This window comes from Oncorhynchus tshawytscha, linkage group LG09 (assembly GCF_018296145.1).
Source record: "Oncorhynchus tshawytscha isolate Ot180627B linkage group LG09, Otsh_v2.0, whole genome shotgun sequence".
NCBI classification, from domain to species: domain Eukaryota; kingdom Metazoa; phylum Chordata; class Actinopteri; order Salmoniformes; family Salmonidae; genus Oncorhynchus; species Oncorhynchus tshawytscha.
The window spans coordinates 78,472,673-78,499,373 of NC_056437.1; the positions used below are offsets into that span (position 1 = coordinate 78,472,673).

Here is a 26,701-nt window from a genome sequence, read left to right on the forward strand (position 1 = left end):
TTAAGAACAAATTCTTATTTACAATGACGGCCTACCCCGGACGCCGCCCTATGGGACTCCCAATCATGGCCGGATGTGATACAGCCTGAATTAGAACCAGGGACATGAAGTGCCTTAGACTGCTGCGCCACTCGGGAGCCCATACCGTGCCTTCAGAAAGTATTCACACCCCTTGACTTCTTCCACATTTTGTGTTAGAGCCTGAATTAAAAAATGTATGAAATTGAGATTTTTTTTTTCACTGGCCTACACACAATACCCCATAATGTCAAAGTGTAATTATGTTTTTCAAAAATGTTACAAATTAATTAAATGAAAAGCTGAAATGTTTTGTGTCAAGAAGTATTCAACCCCTTTGTTATGGCAAGCCGAAATAAATTCAGGAGTAAACATTTGCTGAACAAGTCACAAATTGCATGGACTCAATCTGTGTGCAATAATAATATTTAACATGATTTTTCAATGAATACCTCATCTATGTACCCCACACACACACAGTTGTCTGTAAGGTCCCTCAGTCGAGCAGTGAATTTCATACACTGATGAATCCACAAAGACCAGGGAGGTTTTCCAATGCCTCGCGAACAAGGACATGTTATGGTAGATGGGTAAAAAAAAAAGGATACATTGAATATCCCTTTGAGCATGGTGACATTATTAATTACACTTTGGTGTATCAATACACCAGTCACTACAGAGATACAGGCGTTCTTCCTAACTCAGTTGCCGGCGAGGAAGGAAACCGCTCAGGGATTTCACCATGAGGTCAATGGTGACTTTTTAAAACCGTTCTAGAGTTTTAATGGCTGTAATAGGAGGAAACGAATGGATCAACATTGTAGTTACGCCACAATACTAACGTATAGTTGACGGAGAGAAAAGGAAGCACGTAGAGAATAAAATATTCCAAAACATGCATCCTGTTTGCAACAAGGCACTAAACTAACAGTGTAAAAAATGTGGCAAAGCAATTAACATTTTGTCCAGAATACAAAGTGTTATTCTTGGGGCAAAATCAAATGCTACACATTACTGAGTACCACTAGCCATATTTCCAAGCATAGTGGTGGCGGCATCATGTTATGGGTATGCTTGTAATCGTTAAGGACTGGGTAGTTTTTCAGGATAAATTAGGAATGGAGCTAAGCAGAATCCTAGAGGGAAAACCTGCTTTCCACCAGACACTGGGAGATGAATTCACCTTTCAGCAGGACAACCTAAAACACATGGCCAAATCTAAACTGTTGTTGCTTAGAAGAAGACTGTGAGTGGCCAGGTTACAGTTTTGACTTAAATCTGCTTGAAAATGGATGATGATGATGATGATGATGATGATGATGATGATATTAGTAGTTTAACTAGCTTGTCCTGTGTTGCATATAAACAATGCGGTGCCTGAAATTGTCACTTCTCTTGCATTCAGTGTAGACAGAGTCAGGGTATATGCAGCAGTTTGGGTCGCCTGGCTCGTTGCGAACTGTGTGAAGACCATTTCTTCCTAACAGAGACGGTAATTTATTTTCCATAATCATGACATTGTGCAATGTAACAGCAATATTTAGACTTAGGGTTGCCACCCGTTCGATAAAATACGGAACGGTTCCGTATTTCACTGAAAGAATAAACGTTTTGTTTTCGAAATGATAGTTTCCGGATTTGAATCGGATTTAGCTTGGCAAAAGTGGGCATGATCAGTTGACAATTGTAATTCAAACCCAACCCTCATTTACTCGTGACGCACTGAGATTCCAAACAAGACAGATTTTATGACCAAATTATCCGATTTACACTTTGTCAATTTTGACACTGGAATAAATGTTTCTGACTCTGTTTTCAAAGGGATTAGTTGATTTAAAAAAAAACCATTTTTTTTAGGGGCAGTCGCTCTTTAATGTGTTTTTCCACGTATACAGATATAGCTAGATCAAAGCCTGTACTCTGCAAGGGAACGCCATATTCCCTTTGTAGCTGCCTCTGCAGCATCCAAGACGAAGATGGCTGGAAGCTAGAGCGAGCAGCAATCAAAAATGTGGAAAACCCCAAAATAGAAGCTTGCGCTTTTAAAAGCGCAGTGTGCTACCCCTTCTCCCCCCCAGTGCATTATTAATCCAGGGTTATTTATAACCAACATTTTTCGCAGGCAGACTTTGTTCTGTCACTGCTTGTGTCTAATCTCTGCTGGGAGTGAGCGAGAGGGAGAGAAGAGGGTTGGGGTGCTCTGAAAATGGTGGAGAAGAAGGAAAGGGTTGCAGGTGTAGGGAGAGGTTCGTTGGCTCTAGCTATAGATGGAAGCCCAGAAGCAGATGTAGGCTATACTATGAGGCAGCCATTTTGATGGCTGAGAGTGAAAACAGAAAAAAATGGGGAAAAAAAGGAAAATGTACAGTATCAATTGAAAATGTAAGTACTTATTGCATGAAAAGCCGCAACTTGAAACTAATTGAAGCCTTTTTACAAGAAGACCAAAAGACACTTACTTACTGACAGGTTTATTGGGGCTCCCGAGTGGCGCAGGGGTCTAAGGCACTACAGACCCTGGTTCCAGGTTGTATCACAATCTGCTGTGATTGGGAGTCCCATAGGGCGGTGCACAATTGGCCGGGGTAAATTGGTAGGTCATTGGTAGGTAAATTGGTAGGCCCACAATTGGTAGGGTTTGGCCGGGGTAGGTCATCATTGTAAATAAGAATTTGTTCTTAACTGACTTGCCTAGTTAAATAAAAATAAAAGTGCCAATGTCAAACACAGCAGGGGTTCCCACTAGATCCGCTGGAGTCTAAAATGCTAGTGCATCCGCTTAGCAGCAGCGTGCTCGCCTATTGGCTGACTTTAATGGCTTGCATAACGGCAACAAAATTCTCATTGATATTTTGGTCGCTGATTGGATGGATCAAAGAAGTCTAACACAGTGGACAGGGGGGCACCCTGGATGTCAAACTCATTCCACCCTTATTGTACTCCTGCTATGCTCTCCTGACTTGTAGCTCTCCTCTCCTCCATCCTTGTCTGGCTAGGGCCTAATTCATGTGATCATTTGATTAGGAAGAAAGATTTCCTCTGGCCCTCTCTCCAGAAGACTCACATCCTCCATGAAAAAGGGGCAGAGGAGGCACAATCCATGCCTTTGTGTGACAGCGTCTCGTATAACTAACGGCTTTGAGTGGAGGTTTAAAATGACGCCCAGCTCCGGAAGAGAGGGAGTGGTTGGCATAATTAGGTGACACAAAGCTCGCAGTGGAGTGTGTAAGCTAGAATACTCCCTTGGGCGATGGATCTTTCTGTCTTAATTGGGAAAACTTTGGTTTTCGTACATAAAGGCTGTGGCAAACCAGCACAGCCATCTACTAGTCTTCCTCTTCCCAAAGATGGCACACAAAATAAAGCATTTAAATAGATGTTTTTATTCAGTCAATTGCACTGCACTGTAAGGCCTCATCAGTCGTAAGAGTGTTGAACATAGTTTCAATATTAGGTCTACTCGTGTTGCCTGTTGGCAAATGCAGGGACACTGAGTGAATACAGTATGTTTAGATTTTTATCACAGACTAGATACAGGGCTTTAGCCAAGTAAACATTGAGCTAGCCCTAAATCCTGTGTACTTTTTCTCCATCTCCTTCTAACGTGTGTGTGTGTGTGTGTATAATATACCCTTTATCGCCATCACGGGGGGGGGGATTGCTGTTTTTAGACTTTTCCAGGTGATTACTGTAATCCACAGTGTCAAATATAATCTGAGTAAATTTGAGTGCTCTGTTGCCTGTCCCTCCCCCAGGGTATCTACCCTTTCATTGATTAGGCCTAGTTGGCTTCCTTGTCCAGAAATGTCCCTCCCACCTCTTCCTCTGTTTCTGCCTTGAAACCCCACACAAGTGTTAGGCAATACCCTAGTTTATTTTTAACGAGGAAGTACCCCCCCCCCCCGCCTCTTTTTTTTCATCTTGTCAGGTTGCGAACACTAATGTTTTTGTACTCTTTAAATTCTGAGGTATCTGTTTCTCCAAGAGCATCCTCCCTGCTTTCTGTAATTATTGTTTAAGGACTCTGTTTGGGTTTGTTTCCTTGTCAATCATAGTCATAATGCTAATTTCACCAATGAGCCTATCTTTAATTAAATAATTCAAAAACCTTTATTAATGCAATTGCATACAGAAGTTGACAACAGGAACATAACGCATGTTTCTGGGTAAGTTCTGCATCAAAGAAAAGGTCCCATGTTATTTTATTAAACCCAAAGTCCAGCCCTTGAAGATGTCACTGCCTACGTTATCTTTTACTCATGAGACCAAAACCATGCCTACTCTTTTTATATAGCTATCTAAAAGCTTAGCAGTAAATGTCCAAGTTGATTTATAGTGGAATGTCTAACTCATTTCTTAGAACTCAGCGCAGTGTAAGAGATGTCTTCACAATCACATTTCTCAGAGGGGTCTCTTTTTATATGAGGCAAAGAGACCAGAAAACAACTGGAACAATACTAAACCTCTATAATGAATATATATTGTTAATCTGTAGGCTAGGACCCTATAACCTCACACTCAATGTCAACAAAACTAAGATGATTGTGGACTTCAGGAAACAGCAGAGGGAACACCCCCCTATCCACATCGATGGAACAGTAGTGGAGAGGGTAGTAAGTTCCTCGGCGTACACATCACAGACAAACTGAATTGGTCCACCCACACAGACAGCATCGTGAAGAAGGCGCAGCAGCGCCTCTTCAACCTCAGGAGGCTGAAGAAATTCGGCTTGTCACCAAAAGCACTCACCAACTTCTACAGATGCACAATCGCGAGCATCCTGTCGGGCTGTATCACCGCCTGGTATGGCAACTGCTCCGCCCACACCCCTAAGGCTCTCCAGAGGGTAGTGAGGTCTGCACAACACATCACCGGGGGCAAACTACCTGCCCTCCAGGACACCTACACCACCCGATGTCACAGGAAGGCTATAAAGATCATCAAGGACAACAACCACCCGAGCCACTGCCTGTTCAACCTGCTATCATCCAGAAGGCGAGGTCAGTACAGGTGCATAAAAGCTGGGACCGAGAGACTGAAAAACAGCTTCTATCTCAAGGCCATCAGCCTGTTAAACAGCCACCACTAACATTGAGTGGCTGCTGCCAACACACTGACTCAACTCCAGCCACTTTAATAATGGGAATTGATGTAAAATATATCACTAACCACTTTAAACAATGCTACTTAAATAATGTAGGGTATGTAAACATATCATATGTATACGTATATACTGTACTCTATATCATCTACTGCATCTTTATGTAATACATGTATCACTAGCCACTTTGTTTACATACTCATCTCATATGTATATACTGTACTCGATACCATCTACTGCATCTTGCCTATGCCGCTCTGTACCATCACTCATTCATATATCTTTATGTACATATTCTTTATCCCTTTACACTTGTGTGTGTATAAGGTAGTAGTTTTGGAATTGTTAGCTAGATTACTCTTTGGTTATTACTGCGTTGTCGGAACTAGAAGCACAAGCATTTCGCTACACTCATTAAAATCTGCTAACCATGTGTATGTGACAAATTAAAATGTGATTTTATAAATGTAAGAAGGGCAGGGTCTTATAACCCACCCCACCTTCATTTAATACAACATAAACATAATCAATTATTATAATACATCAAACATTTGGTACAGGCCCTATCATGACCCCTAGGTGAACCCCCTTCAACTCGTGTGGCAAAGAATAGAGCTTTGTTGTAAACTAACTTAGAAATTACAATACGTCTCTGGTTAGATTGTAGAATTCTTAGAGGAATATTGTGATTTTTTTTAAAATTTAGAATAAGGTGAGCACAAGCATAACTTAAACAATTCCTGGTGGATACTGTTACAGGATAGGGGGTGTATGCGAAGGCCATTTAGTTGTTTTTGTCGTAAAATTTATAAATGGATTGCTTAATCATGGACCATGCCATTAGTGTGTACATTTTCACTGGTGACGTCTGCAGACAGTCAAATTGCATCCATTTCGGTGTGTCTCGTCACTGTGGTTTAATTGGATATGGCCACAAATATAATTTTTAGGGACCTGGAAATACATTTGGCATTGTCTCCATGTCTCTCAGCCACCTCCTGGCTGGCCAAGTCCTCACTAATCACAGGGCCACCAACAGCTTCACCCAGATGACTGGGCTGTTCCTCCTCTCCTCTCTGCCCTAGCCTCCTCCCTCCCACCCTCTCTTTTCCTGTCAACACAAAAACAGGGCCAAGGATTTTACAAGCAACTTTTTGCCTCATTTAAAATGAGAGGCCATATTATTTTTATTTTCTTGGCTGTTCAAACTGTGACATTTTTAACGTCCCATTTCTGACCAAAAATAGTCTGTTGGTTCCTGTTATCTTTCACTTCCCTCCATTTTTTTTTGCTTTTTTGTTTTTGTCTGGTTTGTTTCTTTTGAAGTAGACTTCTGAACCAAAGTTGAACCCAGAAGTTTAGCAACAGTCTGTCTAGGACAAGGTGGTGGAGTTCTTGGATGAGAAATTAACGCCTCAAGCATATTATCACCTCGATAATCAATTGGACTAGGAAGAAATGTATTATTCATCTATAAATAACCATGCAGCACCTCCATAGAGTTTTTTTTTTTTTTTTGTTGCTGCAGAGTTAAAGCCACACCTGTTTGGCACATAGCTGATTTGCTATGGGACTGATGGTAGTTCCTTCCGCCTCAGATGCAACTCCCCTGTGAGTTCTCCTGGCGGCTGTTCCCTCGTTTGATCATTTGGGCCGATCATCAAAAGTATCATTTCTCAGACTGCCTCTGCTCACTGTCTCGAAATGGAGTGGAGCAGGCAACACCAAATTATTATTTCTTTTGAATGCACAATTCACAGCCAGACAGTGTTATTCAAGTATTTTGTGTGTCTACAAATTCATTGAGGATTTGAACACTGCAAAGGAGCCCAATACCTCTGTGCACATTGCACCACTCTGACAACAACCAATCATGTCACACCAATATTGGTGTCATTTTTTATTTTTTTTATTTAACCTTTTATTTAACCAGGTAGGCTGGTTGAGAACAAGTTCTCATTTGCAACTGAGACCTGGCCAAGATAAAGCATAGCAATTTGACACACAACACAGAGTTACACATGGACTAAACAAACATACCGTTGAGAAAATTTAACAAAGTCTATATACAGCATGTGCAAATGAGGTAAGATAAGGGAGTTAAGCAATATTCATTATTGGTCATTATTGACATATAGATTTCAGATTTGTAAATAGTTTTTTTTGAACGGAAGGCCTTGACTCATTTGGAATAACTGGTACATCGCAATAGGCACGCTCCCTTTGGCTCATTCATTCAATGCCTTCTCCAATGCCTGCTCATTCATTCAATGCTTTGGCTGGCACCCAACAACCAAAGTTTTCCTGGCGACTTAAGAAAGGGACGACATGATGTCAAATGGCTGACACAGACACACACAATTGTCTGGAAGGTTATATTTAGAAGCTGACTGATAAAGGATAGTAATCTTAATTGGAATAAGCCGAAAGCTTCCGCCAGACCACCAACAGAGCTATTGGATCATTACCCTGTTAACTCTGCACGTTCCAATCAGCAAGCTCTAAGGTGAAAATCCTGCCTAATGCTGTGACATACAATGTGAATGTACACTGAGTATACCAAACATTAAGAACACCTTTCAAATATTAAGTTGCAAGTATGCTATTCTCTGGTCTACCTCGGAGGCCTAATCCCAAAGTCCTCCAAACCCTAAGCCTCTGGCCTTAAGTACTAGAGGCAAGCTGCTATTGTGATTTACAACTGTTATTCCACTTTACCGTTATCAATATCCATTTTATTTTCCCTGCATTAGCATTTTTACAATCTTTATGGGTAGTGGCTGACTTAGGACTGAACTTAATCGCTTGTAGAACAAAAATGTTTTTGTTAAAGGCCTCCCTCTGAAGCACAGTTATACCTACTCATTTACCATCCAGCCTGGCATAGCTATCCTACTCCACACTCACCTGGGAGGGAGAGCAAGAGGAAAGTGGGTGGAGGTGGTGATAGAGGAAAAAAGGGAGATGGAGGAATGAAGGACGATGGGGAAGGTTCAGTTCCAGGGCAGGCTTACTTAGATTGATACAGTTAAAATTGGCTGAAATTTAGTTTCGAAGCATGCTGTTGCAGCCGCACTCGGCTAAGACCAAAAAACACATTCACCTGAGATGTCATAAATAGATTCGGACCCTAGTGATGGTGGGGGGGAGGGGAGTGTTAGTTACATATCACTATTTTTGGACAATATATTATATCGATATTTCTACCTGCGCCAAAACACAGGTATTTTTTATCCTATAGCTTGTTTTCCATCTTTTTAAATAGTGATCTAACATGTTTTCAGCACTGACTGATCAAAATTCGTTTTTTCATGCTCTCTCTTCTATCTGTAGCAGTTGTATAGGGTGGGCTGCACCAACATGGATAAACTCTTAAACTGGCTTAAATCAAGATTTATCATTTAATCTTGTTGCACAAAGTTTTTCAACCTAGTTTTAAATTAAACATAGTTACATTTAATCCTAAACTATCAAATGTAATGTTGCTCCATTGTTTTAAAATAAATGTTAAACTTAGTTTAAGGATTAAATCAAAACTACCACAGGAGAAGGTTTAAGTTAATCAAATGTCAGTGTATGTGCTTTCAGTAAGATACAAACATGATAAAATGTATCACTCAACTAGCTGGCTCACTCTTTGACTGTGGCAGGTAGTCTAGCTGCTATGAGCTTTGGGCCAGTAACCCGAGCCGACTAGATGAGAAAATCTGTCTGCGCCCTTGAGCAAGGCACTTAACCCGCATTGCTTCTGTAAGTTGCTCTGGATAAGAACGTCACCGAAATGACTAAAGTGTCAAATGTAAATGTTAAAAATGTATTTAATCATTAGCCTGAAGTGAAAACTCACTGTGCTTGCTAGCTAACAAACTAGCAATGACCCCGTGCTGGTTTGTTTCTGTAGAAGAATTTGAACATATTGCTATAGTAAATCCATTATAACACGGGTCACTGGTCATTGGGTACGTTCGTAAATTCACTCTGGCTATCTGGTATCTTTTTTGTGTTTTTATTAGGATCCCCATTAGCTGTTGCTAAAGCAGCAGCTACTCTTCCTGGGGTCCACACAAAACATGACACAATACAGAATGACATAATGCAGAACATCATTAGACAAGAACAGCTCAAGGACAGAACTACATACATTTTTAATAAGGCACATGCAGCCTAAATATCAATGCATACACACAAACCATCTAGGTCAAATATGGGCGAGGCGTTGTGCCGGGAGATGTTTCTTTCTGTTTTTTGAAACTAGGTTTGCTGTTTATTTGAGCGATATGAGATGGAAGTTCCATGCAATAAGGGCTCTATAATACTGTATTTTTTTTGGCATTTGGGGACTATGAAAAGACCACTGGTGGTTGTGTGTGTGTGTGTCAGAGCTTTGTGTAAGTTGACTATGCAAACAATTTGGGATTTTCAACACATTGTTTCTTATAAAAAGAAGTGATGCAGTCAGTCTCTCCTCAACTCTTAGCCAAGAGAGACTGACATGCATAGTATTTTTATCAGCCCTCTGATTACAATTAAGAGCAAAAATGTGCCCCTCTGTTCTGGGCCAGCTGCAGCTTAACTACATCTTTCCTTGTAGCAATGGACCTAGCAAAAAACTATAGCCTGCAGAACTTGCTTTTTGGAGTATGGTGTCAAAAAAGCAGAGCATCTCTTTATTACGGCCAGACCTCTCCCCATCTTTACAACCATTAAATCTATATGTTTTGACCATGACAGTTTACAATCTAAGGTAACGCAAAGTAATTTAGCCTCTTCAACTTGTTCAACAGCCACACCATTCATTACCAGATTCAGCTGTGGTCTAGCACCTTAAGGAATGATTTGTACCTAATACAATGCTCCTAGTTTTAGAGATGTTCAGGACCAGTTTATTACTGGCCACCCATTCCAAAACAGACCAACTCAGACTGCAAGGGTTTCAATGACTTCATTAGCTGTGGTTGCTGATGCGTATATGGTTGCATCAATCATCATCATCATACATGGACACACATGCTATGTTTAAAGCCAGTGGCAGGTCATTGGTAAAAATATTAGAGTAGCGGGCCTAGAGAGCTGCCCTGTGGAAGCAGAGCACTTTTCTGAGTGTGCCAGAGCACAGAATAACTGATGAATTTACAGACTCAACACCCGGTGTCTGTAAATGTGGGCAAAAAGCATAATTTATTTTTTTGCCAGCAGCACAGAGTCACCAACGCTTTAGATTAGCATGAAAACAGCCTAACCAGCTCTGTTAGGGTGAGTAAAATGGTCAGAGGGTGCTATCTCATTTGTGTCTGGAAGTAGCTAGCAAGCTAGCCAACATTAGCCAGTTACCTTGGGTGCTTGAGTGCCGTTGAGGTCAGAACGCTCAGATCAATCCTACTCCTTGGCCAGAGCGTCCAGTGTGTGCTCTGGATGCTCCGAGAGTGAAACACTCTGAATTTATGATTGCCCAGAGTGCATACTCTGGCACTCCAGATTTGAATTTATGAACACTCCTGTAGTTGAGTGATTTATTAATCTAGTATTTAAAAAGTAAATGGTGCAAAACATCGGCTTAATTATAAACCTAGTTACAAACTCTAGATTAGGTCTAATCTAGGATTAAATCATGAGTGAGCATTATGTTTGGAACATCAAATCGCAATAAAGTCACTCATTTATATATCTATTTTTTTTTTTTTTTTTTTTTTTTTGAGCAGTATATATAAATAAAGGGAACACATCCTAGATCTGAATGAATGAAATATTCTAATGAAATACTTTTTTCTTTACATAGTTGAATGTGCTGACAACAAAATCACACATTATCAATGGAAATCAAATTTATCAACCCATGGTGGTCTGGATTTGGAGTCACACTCAAAATTAAAGTGGAAAACCACACTACAGGCTGATCCAACTTTGATGTAATGTCCTTAAAACAAGTCAAAATGAGACTCCGTAGTGTGTGTTGCCTCCACGTGACTGTATGACCTCCCTACAATACCTGGGCATGCTCTTGATGAGGTGGCGGATGGTCTCCTGAGGGATCTCCTCCCAGACCTGGACTAAAGCATCCGCCAACTCCTGGACAGTCTGTGGTGCAACGTGGCGTTGGTGGATGGAGCGAGACGTGCTCAATTGGATTCAGGTCTGGGGAACGGGTGGGCCAGTCCATAGCATCAGTGCCTTCCTCTTGCAGGAACTGCTGACACAATTCAGCCACATGAGGTTTAGCATTGTCTTGCATTAGGAGGAACCCAGGGCCAACCGCACCAGCATATGGTCTTACAAGGGGTCTGAGGATCTCATCTCGGTACCTAACGGCAGTCAGGCTACCTCTGGCGAGCACATGGAGGGCTGTGCGGCCCCCCAAAGAAATGCCACCCCACACCATGACTGACCCACCGCCAAACCGGTCATGCTGGAGGATGTTGCAGGCAGCAGAACGTTCTCCACGGCGTCTCCAGACTCTGTCACATGTGCTCAGTGTGAACCTGCTTTCATCTGTGAAGAGGACAGGGCGCCAGTAGCGAATTTGCCAATCTTGGTGTTCTCTGGCAAATGCCAAATGTCCTGCATGGTGTTGGGCTGTAAGCACAACCCCCACCTGTGGACGTCGGGCCCTCATACCAGCCTCATGGAGTCTGTTTTTGACCGTTTGAGCAGACACATGCACATTTGTGGCCTGCTGGAGGTCATTTTGCAGGGCTCTGGCAGTGCTCCTCCTGCTCCTCCTTGCACAAAGACTGAGGTAGTGGTCCTGCTGCTGGGTTGTTGCCCTCCTACGGCCTCCTCCACGTCTCCTGATGTACTGGCCTGTCTCCTGGTAGCGCCTCCATGCTCTGGACACTATGCTGACGGACACAGCAAACCTTCTTGCCACAGCTCGCATTGATGTGCCATCCTGGATGAGCTGCAGTACCTGAGCCACTTGTGTGGGTTGTGGACTCCGTCTCATGCGCCATACAAAATGAATAACTAGTAAACCATGATTGATTAATTTGCTGATGAAGTGATCACTCAGTGTTACGCACTGCCAGCATTCAAAAGTGACCAAAACATCAGCCAGGAAGCATAGGAACTGAGAAGTGGTCTGTGGTCACCACCTGCAGAACCACTCCTTTATTGGGGGTGTCTTGCTAATTGCCTATAATTTCCACCTGTTGTCAGCATGTGAAATGTATTGTCAATCAGTGTTGCTTCCTAAGTGGACAGTTTGATTTCACAGAAGTGTGATTGACTTGGAGTTACATTGTGTTTAAGTGTTCCCTTTATTTTTTTGAGCAGTGTATATCGTGAGAATCACAATACTTATCAGCACCTAAGTGTTGTGATTGTCCCTGGCAATTTCCAGCCTTATCTGACCCTAGATTACTTTTTGAAAATGATATATATATTTATATATATATCTTTAACGACATGCAACTGGAAAAATAACTGGTTTAGTTCTCCGGGCTTAGAGGTCCACTCATAGATGCCATTGCATTCAGAATCAAACTCACAAAGCAGTGCTTGTGCTTTTCAGCTAGTGCTAGCTGCTCCCTCAGTCTCCCATTTATTTTTTCCACAGGAGTTAGCCTATCTCTTCTCTCTCATTATCTGGTCACTGAGTGACTTAACCATCTGTGACACGGAATCGGTGCCTTCTCATTAGGTCCTAGCCTGCAGCTGGGATCAAATACTCTACATCCACCAATGCACTGGCGGCAGTCAACCTCTTTACCCTTGACCATTGTTGCAGACTGAGTGCTTCTCTGCCTGCCCACTAATCTCTTCCATTGTTTTTTTTCTGCATTTGTTTGAGATGTTAAACCTTACAGCGTCTTGTCCTACTGAGTTCTGACCCTGCACCAATGTCAAGCCTTGTGGCCATTAAGGGTTAATGAAAGGTGAAACAAATGGTTGGTGGAAACTGTCAGGTGCATTGGAAGCCAACTTTTGGCACACAATAGCCCCTTCCAATCCCTGATTTCCCTGCCGATTTTAAGGGGAGGTCGAAAACCGTAGAGTGGCCCTTGCCAGGTGGCTGTGCTTGACTGTTTGGCAGCAGCGCTTGCCAGTGGCTTTGCGGCTTTGGGATGCTGTGTGTCGTTGCCAGCTCTGTGCTTATTGTATCAGAGACAAAGCTCCTGGAGTGTCGTAGAGTGCCCTGGCTCTGCCCTCGTCCCGGTCTGGGCTCTGCCCTCATCCCGGTCTTGGCCCTGCCTACTGTGGTCCTCCCAGGTTATATAATGGTGTGCTCTCTCTGTATCGATTGTCACCTTGGCTATTTTTAGCAAGGTCTGCTCCCATCCCAATACTGTCTCCTATTGAGCAAAATGCATACACCGACACACTAGTATAGAGTTACCTAGCGTGATACAGACCGATGGATTCCTTGTAATCCATGGCGATAACATGCGCCATACAAAATGAATAACTAGTAAACCATGATTGATTCTTTTGCTGATGAAGTGATGACTCAGTGTTACGCACAAACAGTCGCATTGAAACACTCCAAGACGCTCCTTCAGTCATTTAAGTATGTACTGTATAAACGTGTATATACTGTGATGAATTGTTCAGTAACCACATAAGCACTCACACACTTCTGTGGAATCATACTTTTAAAATAGTGCACTTAAACACTCCTCCTAAGTGCTCTAAATACAACATTGCACCCTTCCAACTTTTGCCAGCGGAGAGAAGAACAGGCCCCAAACTTTATTCCTCCTGCTGTGTGTACTGTACGACAGTAGTTTGTCCAACTCCACTGAACTCTTGTCATTGTGGTGGAATTATGCAATGGCCCCAGAGAGAGCTAGCATGCCAAACATTATTGAACTCCTGGTCTGATTTCTGAAAGCAGTAATACACTGAAAGATGGACCGGGTCAGTTGCCAGGGTCAGTCTATTAGATGGGACATATTTGTCCTTTATAGAAACTGGTTGTCACTGCAATGAATGTCTCTCTCTAACCTACTCAGTGTGCCCTTGTTGACTTCACTCCGTGAGATACAGTAGATCTGTGCCAAGCCACATGGCCAAAATACATATGTATTATGTTAGAAATGACATTTAGCTTACAGTTTGACTATCAGGGAATTACTTCTCAGCCCTTGAACTTTAACCTCACAGTTTCAGCAGTATCTGTTGAAGATGTTTGGTTTCTGATTGGTGAAAAAAAAGCTTATATTAAACTGTTGTACTTTGTTAAATGGTGGTCAAATAAAGACAAACTTTTCTTCTTTGTCTGCTCCTTTCCTTTCCCCTGTCTCCCTCGCTTCTCTCTTTTTGCCCTCCTTTACTCTTCATTTCCTTCTCTGTCTCCTTCCCACTCTCTCCTCTCCACCCCTTCCTCCATCTAGCTGTGGAGGTGAAGACAACTCTCCCCTCGGGGATGCAGAGCCCTGTGGGCGGCAGTGAGCAGGGTGTTGGAGGTGGTCCCGTGGACCTGAGGACGGATCCCAGGCTGGGACCCCTGGGCGGAGGAGTGGACCCAGCCATGAGGGAGCAGCAACTGCAGCATGAACTGCTCCTCCTCAAACAGCAGCAGGAGCTTCAGAAACAGCTTCTCTTCGCTGAGTTCCAGAAGCAGCATGAGGTCCTGACACGCCAGCATGAGGTTCAGCTGCAGGAGCACCTGAAGGTAACGGGGATCCGCTTTAGGAAGGCTGGTGGGTGGGTGGGTGGGGGGGCAAGAGGTGGGGTTAGAAACGTCTTTAGCCACACGCCACTGGACCGGTCAGTTTGAGCTTCATTTGACATCTCCTCTCTGGCTTTCCTTCCCCCTGGCGTCACTGCAGCAGCAGCAGGAGATCCTGGCGGCCAAGCGGCAGCAGGAGCTGGAGCAGAAGAGGAAGCTGGAGCAGCAGAGGCATGAGGAGCTGGAGAAACAGAGGCTGGAGCAGCAGCTCCTCATGCTACGCAACAAGGAGAAGGGCAAAGAGAGTGAGTAGTACACAGAAGTCACACACTGAGCAGTATATATCTGGTGTATGAGGAGAAGCTTTCAGGAAGTGAAAACAGATGACATATCTACTGTATATTTCAATCAAACTTTTACTTAGTGATACAGTGCTGCTGTTATTGCTCTAGTTTAGATCCTCCTACTCCATAGCTGTTGGTCTTTGTTAGCGTTATAATAGCTTTGTGATGGTTTGTTCCGGAAGGTGCCATTGCCAGTACGGAGGTGAAGCTGAAGCTCCAGGAGTTCCTCCTGAGCAAAAAAGAGCCTGGCACACCTGGCGGTCTAAACCATTCCTTCCCCCAGAAATGCTGGTGAGCCTAACCATCAACATCTAATTTGAGTTCTGAGGCTGGCTAACGTTAACTGACAGACTGGCCAAGAGCCATGGAAGTTAATGAATATGGAGGAAGGGCTGTACCTTAGCTAGGACTCTTAGAGTTCCTACACTGATGCATTGACCCGGAGTGAACTGTTAAAAATACTTGTTTACCTTCCTCAGCGGGTGTCATGCCAAATGGATAGAGGTTTTAATCTAGTCAGCGAATGTCTTGTCTACACCACAAGTAGTATCAACTGATTCTGGTACCTTAACTGTTATGGCTTCATCAGGGGGGCCCACCACACCTCTCTGGACCCCAACTCCCCCCCTCAGAGTAACACTCCGGGAACGCCGCCCTCCTACAAACTGCCCCCACTCCTGGGGTCCTACGATGGCAGGGACGATTTCCCTCTCCGGAAAACTGGTGAGTGGATGCACTGTGTGTTGTTGCATGTCTGCATTACTTTGAAGCACGTGTGTGTGTGTGTGCATTTAGTGTTTCTCCTTTTCTGGTATGAGTCAGAATGAGTCACCGCAGCAGTGTTTGTGAAGACTGGTGGGCAATAGCTACATACATACACACTCACTCATGTAGATAATTAAGCCCACCCACAGACAAGCCGATGGAGTGGGGTGGTTCACTAAATGGAGATTGGAGACTTTCCAATGAACGTGTTTTAGTCCAGCAGTAAACTTAATCTGGGTCTGAGAAGCTGACCCATGACGCATGCTTAAATATATGCTTGCTGTGTCTATCCTGAAGGATCCCATGTAATCTAGATCTAATTATATTGCTTGTTGTTTGGTATTGTTTCCATAGACTTGTTAGCTCGTGCTTACTGGGACTTATGACCAGTGGAAAGCACCGCTATTGGATGCTAATTAAATTAAACCCGGGGCTTTTGCTTAATTGCCCCAATTCCTATTTTTTTTTTCCCTCCCTCCATATTGGTTCATTTGGATCCCCATTAGCTTTTGCCAAAGCAGCAGGTATATAGGTATTCTTCCTGGGGAATCTCTGTTTTATTTACTTCCATTAGTCTAATTTGGTCTGTCGTTCATTGCATCAACAATGGGCTGAAAAAGCAGTTGCGTGAAGGAGGGGTTAATTGCAAATGGACATTTATTTCAGTCTTAGCGTCCCCAGTCAATAAGATATATAAATGTCCTCATTTGGAGCCGTCCATAGTGCTTTTGGATATGAGCTGTTTGTTTATGGTTTCTGTTGTATGTCTTTTTGATTTAAACTCACTACTTTCTCGCTCGCTCTCCTCTTGCTTTCTCGCTCTCCTCTTGCTTTCTCGCTCTCCTCTTGCTTTCTCGCTCTCCTCTTGCTTTCTCGCTCTCCTCTTGCTTTCTCGCTCTCCTCTTGCTTTCTCGCTCTCCTCTTGCTTTCTCTTGCTTTCTCGCTCTCCTCTCGCTTTCTCGCTCTCTCCTCTCGCTTTCTCGCTCTCTCCTCTCGCTTTCTCGCTCTCTCCTCTCGCTTTCTCGCTCGCTCCTCTCGCTTTCTCGCTCGCTCCTCTCGCTTTCTCGCTCGCTCCTCTCGCTTTCTCGCTCGCTCCTCTCGCTTTCTCGCTCGCTCCTCTCGCTTTCTCGCTCGCTCCTCTCGCTTTCTCGCTCGCTCCTCTCGCTTTCTCGCTCGCTCCTCTCGCTTTCTCGCTCTCTCTCGCTTTCTCGCTCTCTCCTCTCGCGCCCTCCTATCGCTCCTCTTGCTTTCTCGCTCTCTCCTCTCGCTTTCTCGCTCTCTCCTCTCGCTTTCTCGCTCGCTCCTCTCGCGCCCTCCTATCGCTCCTCTCGCTTTCTCGCTCTCTCCTCTCGCTTTCTCGCTTTCTCGCTCGCTCCTCTCGCGCCCTCCTATCGCTCCTCTCGCTTTCTCGCTCTCTCCTCTCGCTTTCTCGCTCGCTCCTCTCGCGCCCTCCTATCGCTCCTCTCGCGCCCTCCTATCGCTCCTCTCGCGCCCTCCTATCGCTCCCTCTCGCGCCCTCCTATCGCTCGCTCTCGCGCCCATCTCTCGCTCGCTCCTATCTCTCGCTCGCTCCTATCTCTCTCGCTCGCTCCTATCTCTCTCGCTCGCTCCTATCTCTCTCGCTCGCTCCTATCTCTCTCGCTCGCTCCTATCTCTCTCGCTCGCTCCTATCTCTCTCGCTCGCTCCTATCTCTCTCGCTCGCTCCTATCTCTCTCGCTCGCTCCTATCTCTCTCGCTCGCTCCTATCTCTCTCGCTCGCTCCTATCTCTCTCGCTCGCTCCTATCTCTCTCGCTCGCTCCTATCTCTCTCGCTCGCTCCTATCTCTCTCGCTCGCTCCTATCTCTCTCGCTCGCTCCTATCTCTCTCGCTCGCTCCTATCTCTCTCGCTCGCTCCTATCTCTCTCGCTCGCTCCTATCTCGCTCGCTCGCTCCTATCTCTCTCGCTCGCTCCTATCTCTCTCGCTCGCTCGCTCGCTCCTATCTCTCTCGCTCGCTCGCTCCTATCTCTCTCGCTCGCTCGCTCCTATCTATCTCGCTCGCTCGCTCCTATCTATCTCGCTCGCTCGCTCCTATCTCTCTCGCTCTCTCGCTCCTATCTCTCTCGCTCTCTCGCTCCTATCTATCTCGCTCGCTCGCTCCTATCTATCTCGCTCTCTCGCTCCTATCTATCTCGCTCTCTCGCTCCTATCTCTCTCGCTCTCTCGCTCCTATCTCTCTCGCTCTCTCGCTCCTATCTCTCTCGCTCTCTCGCTCCTATCTCTCTCGCTCTCTCGCTCCTATCTCTCTCGCTCGCCTTTCTCTCTCTCGCTCGCTCGCCTTTCTCTCTCGCATTTCTCTCTCTCGCTCGCTCGCCTTTCTCTCTCCGACAGCCTCAGAGCCCAATCTGAAGGTGCGTTCGCGGTTAAAACAGAAGGTAGCTGAGAGGCGGAGTAGTCCTCTGCTGAGGAGGAAGGACGGGACAGTGATAAGTACCTTCAAAAAGAGAGCCATCGAGATCTCTGGTGAGAGCACACACACACACACACACACCATGCATTTACACACTCTTCCATTATGCATTTACATACTCGCATACAAATACATTGTACACTCTTCAACTGGAATTCCACACCCTGTGCCATTTCATAGTTGTAAACCAACCCCAGTGAGAAGCATCCAGTTGGGTGAACCATAAATCATCTAAAGTCACACCCTACTTAACATAAACCAGTCATTTCAACACTGGCCTGATGGTAAAAGTAGACATCCGGAGGGGCCACGGCACTCTACAACTCAAGCTAATTTCCCAGAAGGACCTAGTTACATAACCCACTTAGTCAGGTTGGCTATATACACATGCCACACAATGCCTTTCCAGACCTAGTACTGGAGCTAGCTACCTTATGTTAGGTTTAAGGGTTTGCCCTATTAGCCGTTTCCATGTCACGTGCAACTACTATGTAAACATAGGAGATCGTATAAATGCTAGTTGTTCTTGAGACTACAACAGAAGCTATGCTTATAGAGGCTTTTGATTTAACTCGCCCGTTTCATCTGCTAATGAAAGCAGAAGCTTTTCTGGGACTAAATATCTGCTTATTGGAGACAAACAAAAATAGCAGGGACTATAGGGTAGGGTGTGGATTAATACATAAGGCTTGAATAGGACAAAAGGGGATGGGTTTGGGTAGGTTAGCTGGCAGTGGAGCAGGGAAAAAGAGAACAGGGTTTTGTGAACGTTTTGGATTGGGACTAAGAATGTTGGCCTCTTGAAAGAGTCAAAGAAATGTGGGGGAAGTCCTTTTTCCTAGTTCTCTGATTCCATGTATATGTTACCAATGATAGTCTATTCTGTTTTTACCTTTCTGTATACTCATAGAAACAGCCTGATAAAACCTAGACATTTCTCTTCACACATTTGTAGAGTTTGATGCAAGCTTGGAGAAAGGCTGTACCACACAGGGGTTTTGGCGGTGGTGTCTGTCTGCCTGGGATGCTGGGTTGGTTCTGTCTCTGAGTGGCCTGTTCCATTGTCATTGCAGTGTCCTCCATGTGTAGCAGTGCCCCTGGCTCCGGGCCCAGCTCGCCCAACAGCTCCAACAGTGCCATCGCAGAGAACGGCTCCAGCGGATCTGTCCCCAACATCCACGCAGAGGTAAGAGAGGGGAGGGCTGTGGGAGGATGCTAGGGGGTCAAGGGGGGCCTCCCCTCTGCACAAAAAAAACAAATTCTACCTTCTATGGAACTTAACCCCTGAAATGTGTGTTGCTGTTTGTCTGTGTTGATGCAGTTTTATAACGCACCATGAAAATACATAACCTACTGCTTGGACAAAAGGTACCAGGAACCAACAGAGTGCATGTTTTATAAAATGTCTCATCGCATTTAGTATAAAAAGTGTTGCAAGACAGAGACTCAAATGGAACCCATTCTGATTGGGTAAGGGGGTACCTAGTCAGTTGTACAACTGAATGCCTTCAACTGAAATGTGTCTTCCCCATTTAACCCAACCCCTCTGAATCAGAGTGGTGGGGGGTTGCCTTAATCGACATCCCCGTCTTCGGTGCCCAGGGAACAGTTGGTTAACTGCCTTGCTCAGGGGCTGAACAACAGATTTTTACCTTGTCAGCTCGGGGATTTGATCCAGCAACCTTTCGGTTACTGGCTGAACTCTCTAACCATTAGGCTACCTGGTGGTTTGGTTTAGTTTTTATCAACCCTGCTGTTAGTTATAGATCAAATGCAATGGGGACTTATGAGGAGTGTTACATGACTAGGTAGACTGTGTTCTTTAGGGCTACTAGTAGCTTATTCTTTATGCGTGTATGGTCATTGTGCTTGGCTGAATTGTAAACTAGGGCGAGAGGATAGTGGCTGACTGCAGTGAGTAAGGCCTGAAAATAAGCTTGGGTAGACTAGGGGGGTGGAAGGTTGGTCTGATGCTCTGAGCATCAAGTGGCTCCAGGAAGATCTTAACCTTGAGGGAGAGAAAGCGAGAGAGATGAGAAGGGGGATGTAGGAGGGAGAGCGAGCTAGCCATAGTGTTTTGAATGACTGCGATCCTCCATTTTGATAATAAAACCTGATCCATTGTTCATCATGTAAGGTAAATATAGGCCTAGCTGCCTTAGCTATTTCATTGCAGAACATACTGTAAGTTCACTGATCAGAACTACCAGTTCTTGTCCCTGGGACTTGAGTTTTTCCTGGTAGTCAGGCTACTTACAGAACAGCTGTAGCTGGAACACTAAAGCCCTCAGGTACTTGGTCTTACTCTCCATATCTACCTCTTCAAATATCTGTTTTAGAAGACCTGTGTTTTAATGGATAAATGTGTTTTTTATTTGGTTGAACAAATCATTGAATTGTGTGTGTGTGTTCACACAGGTTGATGATTTGAATTCAAATTAGCATTTTGTCATCTCATTCAGACAGCTCTCTCAACACTCAATTTACAGCCATCTTCCCCCTGCCATTTTATAACACCCAAAAATACTTCCTCTCTCTTCTCTCCAAAAGTAGGGCAACATAAATAAAAAGCATTAGTCAATCTCTGAGACCATTTAATTTCCCTCCCCTCCCTCCCTGAAAATACTTGATTACTGCCATTCTCTCGAAGCGGAGAAACAGTCGACCGCTGATGACATAACAAGCGCCTTGTTAGCCTGCTGTGTGAAACTTTCCAAAATAGCCACCCCCATCAAGAACGTTATTGCGTCATCGCCGCCCCAGCAGATCCGGGCTGATAAATGGTCAGATGCACACAAAGGAGAGTGACATTGTTTTAACAACAAATAGGGCAGTTTGCCATGGATCAACACCTTGTTTGGGATGCATGGTGACTTTCTTAAAAATGTATTTTCCCTGTTTTTAAATAGTGTTTCTGTTGAGTTAGTCTTCCCCCGATAATGCCATTATCAGTGAGAACCTGTGAAAAAGGCTGACACCCACCGGGGGGAGCTGAAAAAGAGAAGGGCCCTTGTTGAGAAAAAGTCGAGGCAGGGAGAAATATGGCTGTGTCGGAATACCCATATTGCATTCTAAATAGTATGCTTTTTGTATTATGCTTTAAAATCTAGGATGTAATAATCATTTAGGCTTTTCATAGAGTAAAAATTGCTGCACACTTGAGGAAGAGACTGGTCTATTTGCACGTGTTTGACAACAGCTGATAATCAGAATATGTTTGATTGAACGGCTTGCAGGGGAACAAGCGTGATCGGACATTTGATGATGCCTTCTCATAATGCGGGTGATTCTCTGATCCACCTCTACGCAGACGACATCATTCTGTAAACATCTGGCCCTTCTTTGGACACTGTATTAACAAACCTCCAGTTAAGCTTCAATGCCATACAACTCTCCTTCCGTGGCCTCCAACTGCTCTTAAATGCTAGTAAAACTAAATGCATGCGCTTCAACTGATCGCTGCCCGCACCCTCCCGCCCGACTTGCATCACTACTCTGGACGGTTCTGACTTAGAATATGTGGACAACTACAAATACCTATGTGTCTGGCTAGACTGTAAACCTCCTTCCAGACTCATATCAAACATCTCCAATCCAAAATGTAATCTAGAATCGGCTTCCTATTTCGCAACAAAGCCTCCTTCTCTCATGCTGCCAAAGATACCCTCGTAAAACTGACCATCCTACCGATCCTTGACTTCGGCGATGTCATTTACAAAATAGCCTCCAACTCTACTCAGCAAATTGGATGCAGTCTATCACAGTGCCATCCGTTTTGTCACCAAAGCCCTATATACCACCAACCACTGCCACCTGTATGCCACATTCGTCACCAGACCCACTGGCTCCAGGTCATCTATAAGTCTCTGCCAGGTAAAGCCCCGCCTTATCTCAGCTCACTGGTCACCATAGCAGCACGCGCTCCAGCAGGTATATCTCACTGGTCATCCCCAAAGCCAACACCTCCTTTGGCCGCCTTTTCTTCCAGTTCTCTGCTTCCAATGACTTCAGCGATTTTTGCTATTTGTTCCAGTTGGAGACTTATATCTCCCTCACTAACTTTAAGCATCAGCTATCTGAGCAGCTTACCGATCGCTGCAGCTGTACATAGCCCATCTGTAAGTAGTCCATCCAATCTACCTACCTCATCCCCACATTGTTTTTATTAACTTTTTTTTTTGCTCTTTTGCACAACAGTATTTCTACTTGCACATCATCATCTGCACAGCTCACGCCATTGTTTAATTGCAAAATTGTAATTACTTTGTTACTATGGCCTATTTATTGCCTTACCGCCTTACGTGATTTGCACACACTGTATATAGACTTTTCTATTGTGTTATTGACTGTTTGTTTATCCCATGTGTAACTGTTTGTCACACTGCTTTGCTTTATCTTGGCCAGGTTGCAGTTGTAAATGAGAACTTGTTCTCAACTGGCCTACCTGGTTAAATAAAGGTGAAATTAAAAATAAAATGGATGACTGGTATGTTGATATTCGTTGCTTACGGCATACGTTTTTACTAAACAGTACATTCTAAATAGTATGTAGTGCTATTAGTACACAGGATGTATTTTTATTAAGTAGTAGGCAAGACCGATTTCGGACACAGCCGAAAGAGTTTCTATACAGTGTTAGCCAGGTGAAGTCTAAATGGCAAGTAAGAAAAGCTCCTGAAATGGTACTAGCTAGCACACCTGCACAAACATCAAATAACAGCCATTTGTTCAAAGGGAACTGGAAGCCTCGGGCGGAATTTGGAGAGAAATGTTGTGCGAGCTGAAAGAATGAGTCACACTGGTTAGAGCTCCTGTCCTGACTGTTTATACTGCAGAGGGTCAGAACACAAGATGGATTCCTTTCTTCTTCTCTCTAGTTGTTGCTAGGGTAGATTAAATATACATGCACTGATGGGATGTTTTAGTGAGCTGGAAGACTTCACGCTCCCTCTCTGGAAAATACCTCTTTCTCTTGCTCGCTCGCTCCGCTCTCTCTTGCTCGCTCGCTCCGCTCTCTCTTGCTCGCTCGCTCCGCTCTCTCTCTCTTGCTCGCTCGCTCCGCTCTCTCTCTCTTGCTCGCTCGCTCCGCTCTCTCTTGCTCGCTCGCTCCTCTCTCTCTTGCTCGCTCGCTCCGCTCTCTCTCTTGCTCGCTCGCTCCGCTCTCTCTCTCTTGCTCGCTCGCTCCGCTCTCTCTCTCTTGCTCGCTCGCTCCGCTCTCTCTCTCTTGCTCGCTCGCTCCGCTCCGCTCTCTCTTGCTCGCTCGCTCCGCTCTCTCTTGCTCGCTCGCTCCGCTCTCTCTTGCTCGCTCGCTCCGCTCTCTCTTGCTCGCTCGCTCCGCTCTCTCTTGCTCGCTCGCTCCGCTCTCTCTTGCTCGCTCGCTCCGCTCTCTCTTGCTCGCTCGCTCCGCTCTCTCTTGCTCGCTCGCTCCGCTCTCTCTTGCTCGCTCGCTCCGCTCTCTCTTGCTCGCTCGCTCCGCTCTCTCTTGCTCGCTCGCTCCGCTCTCTCTTGCTCGCTCGCTCCGCTCTCTCGCTCCGCTCTCTCTTGCTCGCTCGCTCCGCTCTCTCTTGCTCGCTCGCTCCGCTCTCTCTTGCTCGCTCTCTCTTGCTCGCTCGCTCCGCTCTCTCTTGCTCGCTCTCTCTTGCTCGCTCGCTCGCTCCGCTCTCTCTTGCTCGCTCGCTCGCTCCGCTCTCTCTTGCTCGCTCGCTCGCTCCGCTCTCTCTTGCTCGCTCGCTCCGCTCGCTCGCTCCGCTCTCTCTTGCTCGCTCGCTCCGCTCTCTCTTGCTCGCTCGCTCCGCTCTCTCTTGCTCGCTCGCTCCGCTCTCTCTTGCTCGCTCCGCTCTCTCTTGCTCGCTCGCTCCGCTCTCTCTTGCTCGCTCGCTCCGCTCTCTCTTGCTCGCTCCGCTCTCTCTTGCTCGCTCGCTCCGCTCTCTCTTGCTCGCTCGCTCCGCTCTCTCTTGCTCGCTCGCTCCGCTCTCTCTTGCTCGCTCGCTCGCTCGCTCCGCTCTCTCTTGCTCGCTCGCTCGCTCGCTCCGCTCTCTCTTGCTCGCTCGCTCGCTCCGCTCTCTCTTGCTCGCTCGCTCCGCTCTCTCTTGCTCGCTCGCTCCGCTCTCTCTTGCTCGCTCGCTCCGCTCTCTCTTGCTCGCTCGCTCCGCTCTCTCTTGCTCGCTCGCTCCGCTCTCTCTTGCTCGCTCGCTCCGCTCTCTCTTGCTCGCTCGCTCCGCTCCGCTCTCTCTTGCTCGCTCGCTCCGCTCCGCTCTCTCTTGCTCGCTCGCTCCGCTCCGCTCTCTCTTGCTCGCTCGCTCCGCTCCGCTCTCTCTTGCTCGCTCGCTCCGCTCCGCTCTCTCTTGCTCGCTCGCTCGCTCCGCTCTCTCTTGCTCGCTCGCTCCGCTCTCTCTTGCTCGCTCGCTCGCTCCGCTCGCTCGCTCGCTCGCTCCGCTCTCTCTTGCTCGCTCCGCTCTCTCTTGCTCGCTCGCTCCGCTCTCTCTTGCTCGCTCGCTCCGCTCTCTCTTGCTCGCTCGCTCCGCTCGCTCGCTCCGCTCTCTCTTGCTCGCTCGCTCCGCTCGCTCGCTCTCTCGCTCGCTCGCTCCGCTCTCTCTTGCTCGCTCGCTCCGCTCTCTCTTGCTCGCTCGCTCCGCTCTCTCTTGCTCGCTCGCTCCGCTCTCTCTTGCTCGCTCGCTCCGCTCTCTCTCTCTTGCTCGCTCGCTCCGCTCTCTCTCTCTTGCTCGCTCGCTCCGCTCTCTCTCTCTTGCTCGCTCGCTCCGCTCTCTCTTGCTCGCTCGCTCCGCTCTCTCTTGCTCGCTCGCTCGCTCCGCTCTCTCTTGCTCGCTCGCTCGCTCCGCTCTCTCTTGCTCGCTCGCTCGCTCCGCTCTCTCTTGCTCGCTCGCTCGCTCCGCTCTCTCTTGCTCGCTCGCTCCGCTCTCTCTTGCTCGCTCGCTCCGCTCTCTCTTGCTCGCTCGCTCCGCTCTCTCTTGCTCGCTCGCTCCGCTCTCTCTTGCTCGCTCGCTCGCTCCGCTCTCTCTTGCTCGCTCGCTCCGCTCTCTCTTGCTCGCTCGCTCGCTCCGCTCTCTCTTGCTCGCTCGCTCTCTCTTGCTCGCTCGCTCGCTCCGCTCTCTCTCGCTCCGCTCTCGCTCGCTCGCTCGCTCGCTCCGCTCTCTCTCGCTCCGCTCTCGCTCGCTCGCTCGCTCCGCTCTCTCTCGCTCGCTCCGCTCTCGCTCGCTCGCTCGCTCGCTCCGCTCTCTCTCGCTCGCTCCGCTCTCTCTCTTGCTCGCTCCGCTCTCTCTCGCTCGCTCCGCTCTCGCTCGCTCGCTCCGCTCTCTCTTGCTCGCTCGCTCCGCTCTCTCTCGCTCGCTCGCTCCGCTCTCTCTTGCTCGCTCGCTCCGCTCTCTCTTGCTCGCTCTCTCTTGCTCGCTCTCTCTTGCTCGCTCCTCTCTTGCTCGCTCTCTCTTGCTCGCTCCTCTCTTGCTCGCTCCTCTCTTGCTCGCTCCTCTCTTGCTCGCTCCTCTCTCGCTCGCTCCTCTCTCTTGCTCGCTCGCTCCGCTCTCTCTTGCTCGCTCGCTCCGCTCTCTCTTGCTCGCTCGCTCCGCTCTCTCTTGCTCGCTCGCTCCGCTCTCTCTTGCTCGCTCGCTCCGCTCTCTTGCTCGCTCGCTCCGCTCTCTCGCTCGCTCCGCTCTCTCGCTCGCTCCGCTCTCTCTTGCTCGCTCCGCTCTCTCTTGCTCGCTCGCTCGCTCCGCTCTCTCTTGCTCGCTCGCTCGCTCCGCTCTCTCTTGCTCGCTCGCTCGCTCCGCTCTCTCTTGCTCGCTCGCTCGCTCCGCTCTCTCTTGCTCGCTCGCTCGCTCCGCTCTCTCTTGCTCGCTCGCTCGCTCCTCTCTCTCTTGCTCGCTCGCTCCTCTCTCTCTCGCTCCTCTCTCTCTCGCTCCTCTCTCTCTCGCTCCTCTCTCTCTCGCTCCTCTCTCTCTTGCTCGCTCGCTCCTCTCTCTTGCTCGCTCGCTCCTCTCTCTCTTGCTCGCTCGCTCCTCTCTCTTGCTCGCTCGCTCCTCTCTCTCTTGCTCGCTCGCTCCTCTCTCTCTTGCTCGCTCGCTCCTCTCTCTCTTGCTCGCTCGCTCCTCTCTCTCTTGCTCGCTCGCTCCTCTCTCTCTTGCTCGCTCGCTCCTCTCTCTCTTGCTCGCTCGCTCCTCTCTCTCTTGCTCGCTCGCTCCTCTCTCTCTTGCTCGCTCGCTCCTCTCTCTCTTGCTCGCTCGCTCCTCTCGCTCGCTCCGCTCGCTCGCTCTCTCGCTCGCTCGCTCGCTCCTCTCTCTCTTGCTCGCTCGCTCCTCTCTCTCTTGCTCGCTCGCTCCGCTCGCTCGCTCCTCTCTCTCTTGCTCGCTCGCTCGCTCCTCTCTCTCTTGCTCGCTCGCTCGCTCCTCTCTCTCTTGCTCGC

General features: G+C 47.0%; 1 protein-coding gene across 5 annotated transcripts in view; it reads left to right on the forward strand.

Moving 5' to 3' along the window:
• The window catches only part of LOC112226121 (histone deacetylase 5), an 86,477-nt gene that overhangs the window by 38,323 nt on the left and 21,453 nt on the right, over positions 1-26,701 (forward strand). For 3 of the 5 annotated variants that reach the window (XM_042327512.1, XM_042327511.1, XM_042327510.1), the window contains 6 exons: positions 14,449-14,729; positions 14,875-15,031; positions 15,253-15,361; positions 15,660-15,793; positions 18,207-18,338; positions 19,359-19,471. In XM_042327512.1, the coding sequence (XP_042183446.1) occupies positions 14,481-14,729; positions 14,875-15,031; positions 15,253-15,361; positions 15,660-15,793; positions 18,207-18,338; positions 19,359-19,471 (894 nt within the window). In that variant the 5' untranslated portion in view covers positions 14,449-14,480. The remainder of the gene's footprint in view (positions 1-14,448; positions 14,730-14,874; positions 15,032-15,252; positions 15,362-15,659; positions 15,794-18,206; positions 18,339-19,358; positions 19,472-26,701) is intronic. The other 2 variants (XM_024390369.2, XM_024390368.2) reach the window with 1 other exon arrangement.